The 14,228-nt window shown below is 58.7% G+C and overlaps 1 protein-coding gene across 4 annotated transcripts; it reads left to right on the plus strand.

Annotated features, from left to right (window-relative positions):
* Positions 1-842: 842 nt before the first annotated feature.
* Positions 843-12,298, plus strand: LOC132330010 (prominin-1-A-like). 4 transcript variants are annotated; one of them, XM_059851810.1, is made up of 25 exons: positions 843-995; positions 2,560-2,773; positions 3,850-3,905; positions 4,138-4,343; positions 4,746-4,866; positions 4,998-5,061; positions 5,464-5,553; positions 5,807-5,997; positions 6,085-6,159; positions 6,461-6,524; positions 6,753-6,912; positions 7,171-7,323; positions 7,805-7,928; positions 8,081-8,172; positions 8,398-8,482; positions 8,590-8,733; positions 8,966-9,037; positions 9,168-9,257; positions 9,384-9,437; positions 9,772-9,852; positions 10,158-10,226; positions 10,323-10,412; positions 10,687-10,799; positions 11,699-11,716; positions 12,106-12,298. In XM_059851810.1, the coding sequence occupies exons 2-25, from the start codon at positions 2,644-2,646 to the stop codon at positions 12,155-12,157; spliced, it is 2,394 nt and encodes a 797-aa protein (XP_059707793.1). In that variant the 5' UTR covers positions 843-995; positions 2,560-2,643; the 3' UTR covers positions 12,158-12,298. The 4 variants fall into 4 exon arrangements, with proteins under 4 accessions (XP_059707793.1, XP_059707795.1, XP_059707792.1 ...); XM_059851809.1 differs by lacking the exon at positions 843-995 and adding an exon at positions 2,094-2,367; XM_059851812.1 differs by lacking the exons at positions 843-995; positions 9,772-9,852 and adding an exon at positions 2,087-2,367.
* The last annotated feature ends 1,930 nt before the right edge of the window (positions 12,299-14,228 follow it).

Here is a 14,228-nt window from a genome sequence, read left to right on the forward strand (position 1 = left end):
CAGGACACCAAGGTGATGGGCACATTCCCTGGGGAGCAGGGGGGGCCATGTAATCCTGCCTGGGAGCAGGGCAGGAGCAGCTGAGCACCATGGAGGTATTCTGGGGGGAGCAAAGGAGGGACAGTCTCCTTCATGAAGCTGGGATGCCCTGTGCCAGCTTTATTAGGGATATGGGGGAAACCATGCTTGTAAAACAGGGCTGATGCAGCAGAGGGTGAGAGCAGGATGGGCCTCTATCTTCAAAGTAGGAGCAGGGGTTGGGTTGACATCTGCAGTGAGGGACGTCACCTGGGTGTGACAGGGCTGAGGTCGGGGGGCTGCAGGACACAGGTGCTGTGGCAGGAACTCATGGCTGGGCAGGTGAGGGCAGGGTGGCCCCAGTGAGCCCATGGTGTGGCACCCAGAGCTGAGGCATCAATAAATACCCTCATTTCTGACATGCCCCGAGCTCTGGCAGGCTCAGTGGGATGTACTAGATGGGAAGGGAGTAATGCCCTGAAGGAGCAGATCCTGCCATCTGTGGTGGATCCTTCATGTGCCTGGCTGGATCCTGCACATGCACCCGAGAGCTGCTGGAGAGCCCCAAGGCAACACTTCAGGCTTGAGGTCTGAGTTGGAAAGGCCAAGGGTATCTGTGAAGCTCCCAAACTTCCTTCCCCTACATCATCTCCAGTGCTGTGGGAAACTCACTAGTTGTTGCTTTTCTTTTTTTCCCCCTCTTTTTTTGTTGGGATGAATCTGTGCCCTCTGCTGCTCTGCCCCAGTGCCAGTGCTGTGCCAAAGGGTCTCACGTGACGCTGGCACACAGCATGGGCCAGACCAGGAAGAAAACCTGAAGCAGGGCTGCCCTCCTCCCTGGGCCCCTTCACCTAAGGTCACGGAGTGCAGTGATGCCTGCTTGTGCCAAGGAAAGTTAAGCAGTAACTGGGAGGTGGCCGTGAGCAAGCCGTGGGTGCTGGAGAGGCCAGGGAGCCCCCCATGCAAAGGTCATTCAGGTACAACTTGCCCAGAGTCCCTGCTGGTCCTGTCCAAAAGCCCGGGGTGTCCCATGCAGGGACACAGGGCAGGGGCCAAGGACCATGCTGGGGGCTCCAGCTACTTCGGGGTGGGGGGTGGAGGGTGCAGGGCACAGCGGAGGGCTGCCATAGGGGCAAGGTGGGCAGCTGGGCGGGCTCTCGGCAAGGGTGCTAAGGCAGGGTGTGCTGCTGGAGAGGCCAGCAGAGCTCTGGCAGTGTGGGATGAGTGCTGGTTCTCTTAGACAAGGAGGGAGCATCCCCAAGCAGAGGGCCTGTGGGCGGCCGGCTCTCCCATGCGGGACAGAGCAGGGGCCGGGGTCTCCTGGAGGAGATGCAGAATGTCACGGCGGGCTGGGGCCAGGAGCAGGGCTGCCCCTCGGGTGGAGGAGAGATGCCAAGGTGCAGCGGGGAGGGGTGGGCAGAGGGCTTCCCCTCGGCAGAAGAGGGGGCCGGCGAGGCCGGACAGACCCCGGCGGGCCGGGGCGGAAGGGGCGGCTCTGTCCGGCCCTCCCCGCACCTCCCGGAGCCATCCGCGCCACAGGCTCGGTGCGGAGTCGTGCCCAGCTGGGGAGCTCCGCCTGCCGGGACGTGACCCCCGGGGCACCTGCCCCGCGTCCACCGGGTGCGTCCGCGGCACAACCAGGAGCGATCTCCGGTCCCTCCCCGCCCCTGCCGCCGCCTGCGGTTCCCGGAGCTCCGGCGGCGGGGCGGGGGATGGAGCCACGCGGCGTGGGAAAGCTCTGCGGGGAGTGGGGATGGAGCCGAGCGGGCGCCCAGCCTTTGGGAAAAAATGCTGTCTAGGGACCCCTGAGGCTGTTCCCCGCTTGGGGGGGACCGGGACGCGTGTGAAAAATGCCGGGTTTGCCGCAGTGCCCCATTTCGGAAGGTTTTTAGATGCAAAACCTGCTTCTGTGGCTATAGCTGGTTTGTGTTGAAACTCTGAACGGCTCAACGCACCCCATCCCGAAAGGATGCAGATGGTTTGGGGCGGAGCGGGCGGGACGGCTGCCCTCGGGATCACCCCGGGCCACCCAGCTCCTGGGTTGGGGCAGGAGGAAACCAGCACGGGCAGGGGAGCTTAGCGGAGAGGGAGGAGAGAAACTCTTCCCGATGCCTGTATCGGGACAGGTCGGTGGTGACCCTGACCCCGGTATAGGGAGGCGGCCCGAGGCGGCCGGGTGCAAAGAGCCGTAAGGGGCAGGGTGGGGCGATCCCGGCATCGCCGCCTGCCCCGGCAAACAGCTTGTCAGCAATCACCGCTGAAACTTAAACAAACCACAGACCTGGGCGCTGGCACGCTGCGGCCGGACCCTGCCGCAGCTGTGGGTGCAGAGAGGTGTCAGAGGACAGGGTGAGTGCTCTGAATCCGCTTCACCTCCCACAGCCCCCCGGTCCTTCGTGGGCACCTCCTGTCTGGCTTCTCACACCACTGCTCACAGGGGTGGGGATGGGTGCACCCATCCTTCCTCGGTGCTCTCCCGCAGCTCTATCCTTCCGGGCAGGTGCCTGATTTTTTCTCTCTGCATTTCCTGGTCGGAGGCAGGAGGCAGGGCAGGCTGGGTGGTCCCGAGCACCGACGACACCGACAGCTCCTCTCGGTGCCCAGCTGTCCACAGGAGCTGCTGCGATGGAGCTGGGGAACATCTCGAAGCCCACGTACGGCCCTGGCCCCGAGGCGCCGGGGAGCAGCACGCCGGGGCTGGTGGCAATGGCACACGGCTTCCTGCGGCTGGTGCAGCCCAACGCCCTGCCCATAGGTGGGTGCATGGTGGCGGGGGGCTGGTAGGGGTGTAATGGCTGGGGTAATCGGGAGTGGGATCCCCAGGATCACCAGCTGTGTCCTGCTCATGTCCCATAACAACTGTCTTAGGGGGGCTATCTTAGCTGGGCCCCAGGACAGGCGTTAGAGGTAGTGCCGCCTTGCAGAGTCCTGTCCCATCCTCCCTCCAGGTATTTTAATCCTAGGCCTCCAAAAATACGCAGAGCAAACCCCGCTCTGCCTGCAGGGTCTTTGCCTGTCTTGCAGGCCTCTGTGTTTGCTGGCCACCAAGAGCAGTGTGTCCTGGTGCCAGTGACAGCACTATGTGCTCTCTCTGTGCACTGCCCTGCTTGCTGCCAGCACTTGCCCTTGCTCCTGTCGCTGTCACAGCTCTGTCCCAAAGCAGCTGCAGGTTTGCACAGGTGATACCAGGACCCTGCAGCTACTCCATATACATGGGGCAAGTGCTGCCCACCTGGAGGGAAATGCCACTCTGGGTACTGCCACTTGTGCATCCTCCTTCACTGGCTTCAACCCCTGCTCACCATCAACATGCTGGCAAATCTGTGGCTGGCAGCACAGGTCCTGCTTGGTGGACCTGTGTCACATAGACACCAGGGTACAATCAATGTCCCCATGTGCCATCAAGGCTTGTAATGAGGGCATGTGACACAGACAGGGAGAGCCCTGGGAATGAAAGAGGCAGTGTGGCAGTGAGCCTTTGCCCCAGTACTCATTCCTCACTGGCAGTGCCCTTGGGCCTCTGTGTAGGGCTGGGCTGCAGGAGGGCAGCCCCAGGGCAGTGTCCCTTATGCCCACAGTGGTGAGGAACTCCCTTGCTCTGTGAACCCCTGAGAGCCTGGGAGCTAGCAGCGCTTTTCTTGGGTGCAAAAATGCTGCATGATGTGATGGCTGGGGAAGGCAGCTGCAAGGGAGAAAAATGCCATACTCAGAGCTGTCTGAGCTGCAGGTGATGCCTTGGGCTGGGAGGGGTGAGCAGGGTCTGGGACCCTCTTGGAGAGCTCCACAGAGCCCAGCACCTGCTTACAGCCCTCTGTGCTTCTTGTCTCCCAGAGCTGATTAATTTTGAGCAGTCCCAGAGCGGGTTCAGCCAGGAGGAGATCAATGAGGTGAGCAGGCAGCTGGGGTGGGGAGCTGGCAGACCCAGACCACTGTGGACTGGGGGATGCTGGTGGGTGCTGCTCTGAGGCTGAGCCCTGGATTCCAGGCAGCAGAAAGGGGACGTGTTCTGCTCCCTAGGAGGACCCATTTTGTCTGTTTGGGTCTGGACAGGGTGCGCAGAGCTGAGGGGCACCTTCAGGGGCACCAACGTTGTGCTGCTTCTCATTCTTCCTATCCCAGCTGCTGCTCTACGAACTGGGCTTCCTGGTCTGCGTGGCCATTGGGGTCCTCCTCATCATCCTCGTTCCGCTGGTGGGATGCTGCTTCTGCTGCTGCCGCTGCTGCGGGAACTGCGGGGGCCGCATGTACCAGAAGCAGCGCCGGCGGATGCGCTGCCGGCGCCGGGCGCTCTGGGCCTCCGTCCTGCTGGTCTCCGCTTTCCTCCTGTGAGTGCGCTGGCCGGGAGGCTCCGGATGGAACCCAGGGGTGGCTGGAAATGCCGGCGCTTGGCGGCCGTGCCAGGAAACTGCCATTGTTCACGAGTAGATCCCGGCACGGCGGGACAAAGGAGAGGAAGCAGCGGCGGTGGGGAGCTGGCCCCGGGGGGCTGCGCACCGGCACCGTGCAGCCCTGTCCCGACAGCTTCCCCACTGCGAACCGGGCTCTGCCGTGCCTCAGTTTCCTGCGTCCCTCCTCTCTGGTCCCTCAGGGCAGGGCATGTGCTGGGATGCACTGGAAGTAGGAGTCATTGGTGTGCTCCAGACCCTGCGGGCTGGGGTCTGTGTGGGTGGATTTGGAGGGTACTGGAGGGGAGCATTGGGACTGACCTTGCCACCCTTCCCTTGTAGGGCTGGTGGTGTCTGTGCCCTCATCAGCAACACCCGCTTCTCCCAGGCTGTGAAGAGCACCTTCCCCAATGTGAACAACACTCTGCACAATGTCCACACCTACCTGGCCTCCATCCCCCAGGCATGCATGGTCCCCCTGCCATGTCTTGGGGTCAGGGGGCCAGGTGGGAGGAGCAGCCCAAATAGCCCCCTGGGGAAGGGCAGCAGAGAAAGGTCCCCACCCTCACTGACACCACATCTCTGTCCCTACAGCAAGTTGATTTTGTCATCGACAAGAGCGATGTCCCGCTGGACTATGCCAACCGCAGCCTGCAGGGTGAGGGTGTGCGACAGGAGGGGCTGGAGCATCCCCAGAGCCCTGTGGGAGCTGCTCCAGGGCTGGGGGTTCTTGGGCAGTGGGAGTGTTGCGTGGGTTTACCTTTCTGCCCTGTTGCTGACCCTGCAGGCCATTGGGCTTGTTCTTATGGGGATGTCTAAAGGGTCTGGAGGCTCTTCCAAGCTCCAGCTCTGCTCCACTTTCTGCTTTTCCCTACTCAGGCTCCTCTCTGGGAAGGGTGATGGCAGATGATGGGAGAGTGGGGATATTCCCATTGCCCCCCACCTGAGGGGTGGGTGAGGGAGGGGTGCTTGTGGTTGTGAGGGTTTTCACCAGCTTTCCTGCAAGCTCCAGGACCTTGCAGGGATCCTGTTATTGACACCACCTCTCCTATCTCTGCAGACATTGGGCCCAAACTGGGCGGTATGATCACCTCACACATCAGGAGGAGCACGGATGGGACTCTGGAATCTCTCCAGAGCTTCTTGCAAGGTACTGGCCTCATCCCTGGGAGACTGTCAAGGGACTCACAGGGATCAAGAGATGGGGTGGGTGCATGTTTGGGTAAGGCACCCATGGAGGTGGATCCCTTTGATCTCCCAACCATACACTGGGACAAGTGCCATGACTTTGGAGGTGCCCCTATGCCCCTTGCATTTTTTCATGCATTCCCAAGGTTCAGCTTGATGTGGAGTCCCTGCCACATTGGCAGGATGAGGCCCTGAGCTCCCTGCTCTCTCCCCAGGGATGGAGAGGCTGAACAGCACCTTTGCCAACATTGCCATCAGCCGCTCAGACCTCGAGGAGCTGCAGAGCAACTACAGCCAGCGGCTGGTCAGCCTGAGGGACAGGCTCAATGACACCCTGCAGAAATGTGGCCTCCCCTGTGGCCAAGTGTCCCTGCATGGGCTTGCCTTCACTGCCAACTTCAGCACGGTGAGGACGAGCAAGGTGTGGGTGAGAGGCCCCAGCAGCCCCTGCCCCAGCCCCCACTGCTCCCTCACCCCAGGCTCTTCCCCACAGATCCCAGGAGTAGAGCAGCAGCTGGAGGCACTGCGTGAGGTCTCTCAGTCAAACATAGAGACTGATTTAAAGAAGGTAAGGGGTGTCTCCTTCACCCAGGCACAAAGCTGGGTGCTCCTGCAACTGCTGAGGCTGTGCTGACAGGGTGTGGGTTGGGAAGAGCTCTGTCAGGAGTTCAGTGTGTCACACCAAGGGAAGGGCTGGCTGGAGGTCTGCTAGCTATCCAACCATCCCTGCACACTGGTAGGATGGACAGGGTGCTGTGGGGAGCCTGGCTGTTCTGTGTTACTAGGATCTGGATTCAAGGGGATGTGCTGCTCAGCCCTGGATTGCAGGCAGGGATGTGAGTTTTCATACTGTGCTTCTCTGGATGCAGGTTAACAGAACGCTGGGCATGACACCCGACAAGGTGCAAGAGCAGTCCCAAGAAGTGGTGGCAAGTAAGCAGGGCTTTATGTGCTGACTTCTCCCTCTTCTAGGATTCTCTCCTCTCTTGTCAAGCCACTCTTTCCTGGAGGCCTTCCCTGCAGCTCTGGCTGTCCCCAGGTGCCATCATGACAATGTCATCTTTGGCCATGACTGCCCCTTTCCTATCCTTTCTGAGTCCCCACTGCCCTGCAGGACCTGGGCAGCAGCTTGCAATGTCAGCGTGTCCCCATTCCTTGCAGAGAGCCAGGACCAGCTGCTCCTCATCAGGCAGGAGATTAGAAACTTGCAGGGAAGGTTGCCACTCCTGGATGCGGAGCAGAAAGTTGGGGCCTTTGTGAACAATGCCACATCTGTGCTGGAGAAGTACAGGGAGCCGATTGTGGCCTGGGATGGGCTCAGGTGGGCGAGGGGCTGGACTCCATTGTCTGGGGGGTTTTAAGGCTCCTACTCCTCCCATTGCTGGAGGTGGGGGCTTGCTGGGTGGTGGGGTTGTGGGTGCAGGGTAGTCAGAGCTGTGCCTTGCAGACACACTTGCCCCTTCCCTGCTGTGGTGTCTGGGACCTTTTTTCCTCCCCATGAAGGCAGCCAGTGGGCTGCAGGGTGCTGCTCAGGGTCCCAGGTTCTGCTGCCTGACTCCTGCCCTTTGTCTTGCCCCAGGTTGATCATGTGTGCCCTCCTGTGCTGCACGGTGCTGCTGGTGGTCCTCTGCAACGTTTTTGGGCTGCTGCTGGGGCCCCTGGGGCTGAAGGAAGGTGTGCTGCCCACACAGCGCAGCAGCCTCTCCCATGCTGGCGGGAACTTCTTCATGGCGTGAGGCTCAGTTGGCTGCCAAGGACACGTGTGGGAGCGGTGGGATGGGTGGGCAGAGCTGGCCTGGGAACACTCGAGCTCCTAAGCCATCATTTTACTGCAGCTTAATGGCCTGCCCCGTGGTGACTCCCTGTGCAGGTGGTAAATTGAAGGTCAAAAGTAGTGCTGGTGAGAGGTGTTTGAGGGGAGCCCGTTTGGCCCATGGCGGCAAGGGCTGGCACTGTGGGTCCTGCAGCTCTGCGGGGGAGTGCTGGCTTGCAAAGCTGTGGGAAGCTATTCTGGAGTCCAAGCTCCAGGGCAGAGCCTGGTCGTGCTCTGGGGTCTGAAGGCAGAATAGAGACAAGCTTGTGGGAAGGGTGGTGTTCCCACAGCTGTGGGGGTGAGGGGTGTGCAGCCCCTGGGCTCTGCGAGCTGGGGGCAATGCCAGCATCAGTGCTGGGCCACTGGGCTGCTGGTGGTGATGGCATTTCTGTCCCGGCAGAGGGGTTGGCTTCAGTTTCATCTTCTACTGGCTGCTCATGCTGCTGGTGATGATCATCTTCATGCTGGGGGGGAACATTTACATGCTCTTCTGTGAGTCCTGGCACAACCAGCAGCTCTTCCAGGTAAGCTTGCTGTGGGGAAACTGCCTGGAGATACTGCTTCCTAAATGAGGGCTGCTGGTGGAGCAGAGGCAACACAAGCCATTTGAGACACTCTTCCAAGGTGTCCTGCCCTGCACTATGTCTAGTTTCTCCATCTCTTTCCTTGCTCTTAGCTTCTGGATACCCCTGGCAAGATCCCTAACTTCAGTCTCTCAGAGCTGATGGGCCTGAAGGGTGACACCACAAATTTCTCAGAGATATACAGGTGGGTCCCAGCCCTGACACTGTGTCTTTGGTGGGGGTAGAGCTGCTCAATGCCCTCAGATGATCTCCAGGAGCAGGGCAGCTTGCCCTACCTTCCCAGGCTGTGGGTAGGCACTGATCACAGGGAAGGAGCAAGGTGTAACCTTCCTGCACAGGTGAGGACATGCTCTTGGGAGAAGGTGGCCCTCGCCTGCCCTGTTTTAAACCCCATGCCCCCATCCTGCAGGCAGTGCCAGCAAGATGCTTCCCTGTGGCAAACTCTGCATTTGGACCAGAGCGTGTCCCTGGATGAGCTCTTGAATATCAGCCAGGTGAGCGTGGGGGTGCCAGGGTCTTGAGGGCAGGAATCCAGACCAAGGGTTGAGGGGACAGTGAGGGGCCAGCATATGTCCCATCATGGCCCTCTTTGCTCTGGCAGTACTCAGGAGACATCTCCACAGCTTTTGAGAAGATGAACATCGCCCTAAGCCCCATCTCCCTGCTCAACCAGAGCCAGAAAGACCTGCTGCTGAGCGCCAGTCGGGCCGCACAGCCTCCCAACTTCACCCTCACCCTGGAACAGGTGTGCTGGGTGTAGCCTGGTCTTGGCATCGGGGTGGGGGGATTGGATGTGGGTTGAGGAGGTCTATTGCACTCTCCTTTTTGCTGCTGTGAGGGTCCTCTGCCACCTGTGCAACCTGTTAGGGTAACAACCTCTGGAGTCCCTGGCTCCTCTCTGTCCCACAAAGAAGGGGTATAGCTCCCCTTGTGAACCCCATTCCTCATTCTTATGGCTCTGTCTCTGCCTTTTCCAGCTGGATCAGAATATGACCCAAGGAAACCTCCTAGATCTGGCTGCAGAGTTGGAGCAGCTGGCAGAGAAAGTGGTGAGAGACCATGAGACCCCAGAGCCATAGCCACCCTGACCCCAAAGCCACTGGTTACTGGGCTCCTCTGTGCCTGCCTGGGTGTTGAGGGAGGCACAGAGCTGGGCACTGCTGACTGCAGCTCTTCCAGGGCGCAGACGTGAAGAAGGACCTGGAATATAATGCTCGTGAACTGAGGGAGCTGGAAAAGGAGATGCAGGCGAGCTTCTCTGGGCCACTGGTGAGCGATGCTGGGGCATGTCCTGGGGATGCTAGCGTGGGCTTCCCTAGAGCTCAGAGCCTGCTGGTAGGGTCTTGTCTGAGCTCAGGGATCTGCACCTCTGACGCCCCTTCTTTCTGTCCCCAGCAAAGTCTGAAGGAGAACATCTACTCAGTGCAGAGTGGGGCTGCCCAGCTAGAGGTAAGCTGCACAAGGAGAGTGCATGCCAGTCCTGGGCACCCTGCAAAGCACCCTTGAGGTCCTGCAGTGGAGGTGGTGGGGCTAACCTGCAGTCTGGGGGCTGCTGTGGCACTCTTCATGTGCTGCAGGGGCTGTTCATGGGGTAGAGGGAGGGAGGCAATGGACCCTGCCAGGCACAGGCTCCCTCCACCTGAGGTACTTGGCACTACCAGCGTGTGACTGCTGGGAACACCACAGCTCCGAGAGGCTATGCCCAGGGAGTGCTGCTGTGCAGGGCTGGTGAAGTGCAGAGACCCCACTTAGATCACAGTGCTGAGAGCACCTTTCACCTCAGGGACAAACAACAGCTGTGCTGGACAAAGCCAACAAAACCCAGGAGTTCCTGGAGAGGGAGATGCCAAACATCATCAAGAACGTGAGCTTGCCTTGCCCTGCTGTCAGGTCACACACCAGACCCCTTCACCAAGACCTCCCTCTATACAGGGAAGCCAAACCTTGTCAGGCTGCTCATCCTGCTTGCCTTCCCTGAGTGTCTCTTGCACCCCTGGCTGCCCCCTTCCCTTATGGCATCCCTGGCAAGGGAATGGGGTGGGGTGAAGCATTCAGCCCTGTTGCTGCTGGGCTGAGGTGGTCTGAGAGCCCTGGTCCTAACATGGAAGGGACATGGGGCATGGAGGGGGCTGGTGGTGCAACATTTCAACTCTGTGCTTACCCCTCCAGGAGACATTGGCCTTCCTGGAGCAGCTGCTGGATTTCTTTGAGACCTACATTTCATGGGCCAAGAGCAGGGTAAGCTGAGCCTTCCTCAGTGAGGTGGAGAGAAGGGGAGAATGAGCTGCAAGGCTTGGTGGATGCTGACATATGCTGTCCCCACCACGTCCCCAGGTGACAGAAGATGTGGCACGTTGCAAGCCCATAGCTCAGTCCTTGGATAATGTGGAGGTCATTGGCTGTGACTATATCATGGACTCTGTGGTGAGTGGGGCAGCGGTGTGTAGAGTGACACACACGTGTGGCATGGCAGTGAGGTCCTCTTGTCCTCCTCTTGCACAGGATAAGGGATGCAGGGAAGGATCAGGGATGCACAGGAAGCAGTGCTCAGCTTCTGCCCAGCAAAGTGCTGTGGCTAAGAGGAAAGGCCAAGCTCTGAGAAGGAGCGGGTGGTCACTGGGAAGCGCTGGGAGCAAGAGTGCAAGAGTTTCTCCCAGTGGCTCTCTGGACCTAATGGCTCTTCCTGCACCCCATGCAGAATGCCTTCTGGTTCAGCCTGGGCTGGTGCACCTTGTTCCTGCTGCCCAGCATCATCCTGACTGTCAGACTTGCCAAGTTTTACCGCCGCATGGATATTGCTGATGTGTACAGGTGAGGAGCAGCCCCACCCCCTGTGACCACACTGGGCCGGGGGTCCCCCTGACACCTGTTTCTTCATGTCCTCTGGTAGCCTGTGGGGCTCATGCTAAAGTAATGTGGGCTGGGGAGAATCTGAGAGGTGACCTGGGGCCCTCAGCCTCTGAGGATTGGAATGTTCTGCAGCTTTTCTCTGCCTGTTCTGAACCTCCTGTTTGGGAAGACAAAGATGCATTCCCTTTGGAGGAAGGAGTCTGGCAGGGCTGCAGCCGCAGCCTGGCTCAAGTCCACCACCTGACTCGCTGTGTTTTGCACCATTTTTGTGCTGGAGCACTGGCATGGGAGCCCAGCTGGATGCTGTGCAGAACACAGTGTGCTGAGTGGTTGGTGGCATTGCCACGAGGGTGCAGTGCTTGCTCACACGCTTGTGGCCACCAGTGTCCTGGGGCTGCCCCCAGCCCTCTGGGACACTCTGCCTGGCAGCTCCACCACCAGCACTGATCCCTGGGGATAGCGAGCAGTTTCTAGTTGGATTTCCAACTCCTGAGGGCTACATCATGGCCCTGTGGTGCAGCTGCTGTGCTGGGGGCTCCCCAGCTCCTGCCACCCCTTTGAGCTGGCTGGAGACATGGGTTCAGCTGCCCAGGAACCTCATGGAGCTCAAGTTGAGGCACAGGGAGCTGGGGCTGCTGAGTGTGGGGCCCTACTCTGCCTGCCTGGGGAAGGAGCACTGATGCTCAGTGCTCTCTGACCAGATCAGGCAGCCAGGATGGAGGGGACCACAGCACCCTGAAGCCCATTTGCTCTCCTTTTGTGACCCATGGGAGACCGTGTCCTACCATTAGATGTTGTCCTGTCCCACAAGGCATCTTCTTGCCCCACTAACACTGTCCCCTCTTTTTTCTCCCCTCTAGGAATGAAGACTTTGAGATGTAAGCAACTTACACTGCCAGGTCCCTTTGTGGGGTGGGGGGCAGTCCCTGTAGGTACAGGGGGGTCAGGGGACAGAGGGAGGGGGGTGGGGACCAGGGTGAGTGCAGACCAAGGAGTGTGCTGGTACCAGGGGATGGCTGTGAAGGTGGGACTTTTGTAGTGCATGCAGTTGTGGTGTCCCCTCTCATATTCCCACACTCCCAAGTCTTGAGGTGCTGCTGGTCCCAGTCTCCCGGGCTGCTGGGTTTGGGGAGGGTGTCTCCATACCCTATTTCCTGTGGGGCTAGGTGATAGGAGTGGGATGATATCTAACCATCCCAGTGCATCCTGAGGTGTCCCTTACCCCCCTCTGTGGCTGGGGGTGACATATGTGACCTTGGTTTTGCAGGCCACCAACATTCAACTCCTACAAAATCCCCAGGCCTTCCACAAGGCATTAGCTCCCATCACCCTCAGATGGAGGAGGAAATGGACAGACTCCCTCACTTGAAAAATGTGACTATTTATTTTTGCAGGGAACCTGCCTCTTTCCAAGGCTGTAATTTTTTGGTGTCAAACAATAAATGGTGTGTTTGTGTGCACTGTGGGATGTGACTGTGCTCTTCAGGTCTAGCAGTGATGGAAGTAAGCAGGGCTACGGGCTGGAGGGTTCCCCACTGCTGGCACAGTGTGGTTGTGCCTCAGAGGCTGTGCCTCAGACCACAGGGCTTTTTCTGGTGTTCCCAAGTGTGCTCTGCCCACAGCCAGCCTATGGGTCGATACAGGATCACTGCTCAGTGTCACCAAGACTGGGTGATGTTCCCCTCACTGGGCAGCCCTTTGCACCTCTGATTGGATGAGTGACAGATCCCTCCCTGGGACAAGCCACACAAAGAGCCTCCTGTCTATGAAGTGCCACCCCAAGCTGTCCCCAGCAAAAAACCACTTCCCTTTGGCAACCCTAACATGTATAATCTGTGGATTTCCAGTGAGTTTATGGGGTGCTTGCAGCCTACACCTCCTTCTCTCTGCAAGACATGGTGCCATGGATATTCTGTGCTCACCCCTGCACACACTGTGCTCTGCACAGAAAAAGCTGCATGCACAAGTAAATCAAAAGTGACTCAGTCTAGAGCCTTGGGCTGAGTTCAGGTATTGCTTCATGCTCCTCTTTGGTGCAAGTGCAGGACCCATCCGAAAGCTGTGTCAGGCACGGGGGATATACGTGAGCAGCTTGACTCATTTCCTTTGTTGCAAAGTCCAAGTTTCTCTGGAGCAGAGTGAGACGGCCAGGCCAGCTCCCCCTCCACTACGTGCATCTCTTACTGCTTTTTCCACTTGCCTTCAGATCCAATTGCTAGTTTTTCCTTTGGGCTTTATCTGAGGCTGCACCAGCCTTACATCCTGCTGTCTCCCCCCAGCAGAGTGTGACCTGTGCTTGCCTTTAAGTCAGCTCAATCTGTCCTTCAGATTGCTTTGGCCCCTGCTTCCCCCAAGGATGCTCACCCTTCCTGGTTCTTGGTGTGAGATATCCAGCAACCCCTTGGAAAGCATTCAGCTCAGTTTTCTGCCCTGGACCCTCAGCCTCCAGAATTCTATTTCCTGTTTGTCAGGGGCCCATACATGGAGGCTTCTGCCCCCAGGCCTCAGGCTGTCCCTACTGCGTCATGTTTCCACTTCCTCTTCCCTTGCTGTGCCTCAGGGATGCTGTGTCTCACACATGATTGCTGCTGGCTTCAGTTTCCACTTGCTGGCTTTGTGGGCTTTGCTTCTTCCCTGCTCTCTGTTTTCTGCAGAGCCAATGCTGGAAGGCAGGGAGCTTCATCCTCATTCACTGTGTCACTGTGGCTACCTGCACCCAAACCCAGCCCTGGCAATGAAGATATCCCTCCCAAATGACTGCACAGCCTTTGCCAAGGTGTGGGGCTTGCTCTCAGCAGCTCTCCATTCAGTGCAGCTCCAGGGCAGTGTTCCAATCTCTGGAGCCATGGCTCTAAGAGGTGCTGGGGTCCATCCATCATCCTCCTCCCTAACAGCCCTGGGAGGTGGGTGAGACCAGAGTCAGGCAAGGCCACCAGCTGCCTGGAGAGGAGGCAAGGACAGCTCATTAGAGAATGCCCACAGTGGATGCCACCAGCTCTCCTTTCAGGTCCTGTTCCCTCCACTCACATGTGGCAGCTGCCAGAGTGAGACAAACTCACAGTGCCCCATGGCCACAGCACAAGGACCCCCCCACAAGGAAGGTCTCATCAATAACCAGCCAGTCTCTAGGGAACCATTGCAGCAGTTCCTCTTCCTCTTTGCCTGGCCTTTTTCCACCACAGGGACTTTCCACAGCCAAGCCTTTCTCTGGGGGAGACCCTGCCACATCTTTACAATGGTTTCACAAACAACAACAATCTCTCCAACGGCAGCTCTGACACTGTGCCTGGCAGCAGGATTTTGCTGGGCCAGCCAGGTGCTCTCTGTTGCTAGTTTTCCTAAAAAAAATAGAAAATTTGCAGCTCATGAGAAAAAAAATCCTCCCTTCCT

Source organism: Haemorhous mexicanus, chromosome 7 (genome assembly GCF_027477595.1).
Source record: "Haemorhous mexicanus isolate bHaeMex1 chromosome 7, bHaeMex1.pri, whole genome shotgun sequence".
Classification (NCBI taxonomy): Eukaryota; Metazoa; Chordata; class Aves; order Passeriformes; family Fringillidae; genus Haemorhous; species Haemorhous mexicanus.

Excerpts from the sequence above, each read along its gene's own strand:
- LOC132330010 (XM_059851810.1), top strand. The coding sequence starts at position 2,644 with ATGGAGCTGGGGAACATCTCGAAGCCCACGTACGGCCCTGGCCCCGAG. Across the intron at positions 4,867-4,997 it reads ACCTGGCCTCCATCCCCCAG|CAAGTTGATTTTGTCATCGA; the intron begins GCATGCATGGTC and ends CTGTCCCTACAG. Across the intron at positions 10,413-10,686 it reads ACTATATCATGGACTCTGTG|AATGCCTTCTGGTTCAGCCT; the intron begins GTGAGTGGGGCA and ends CACCCCATGCAG.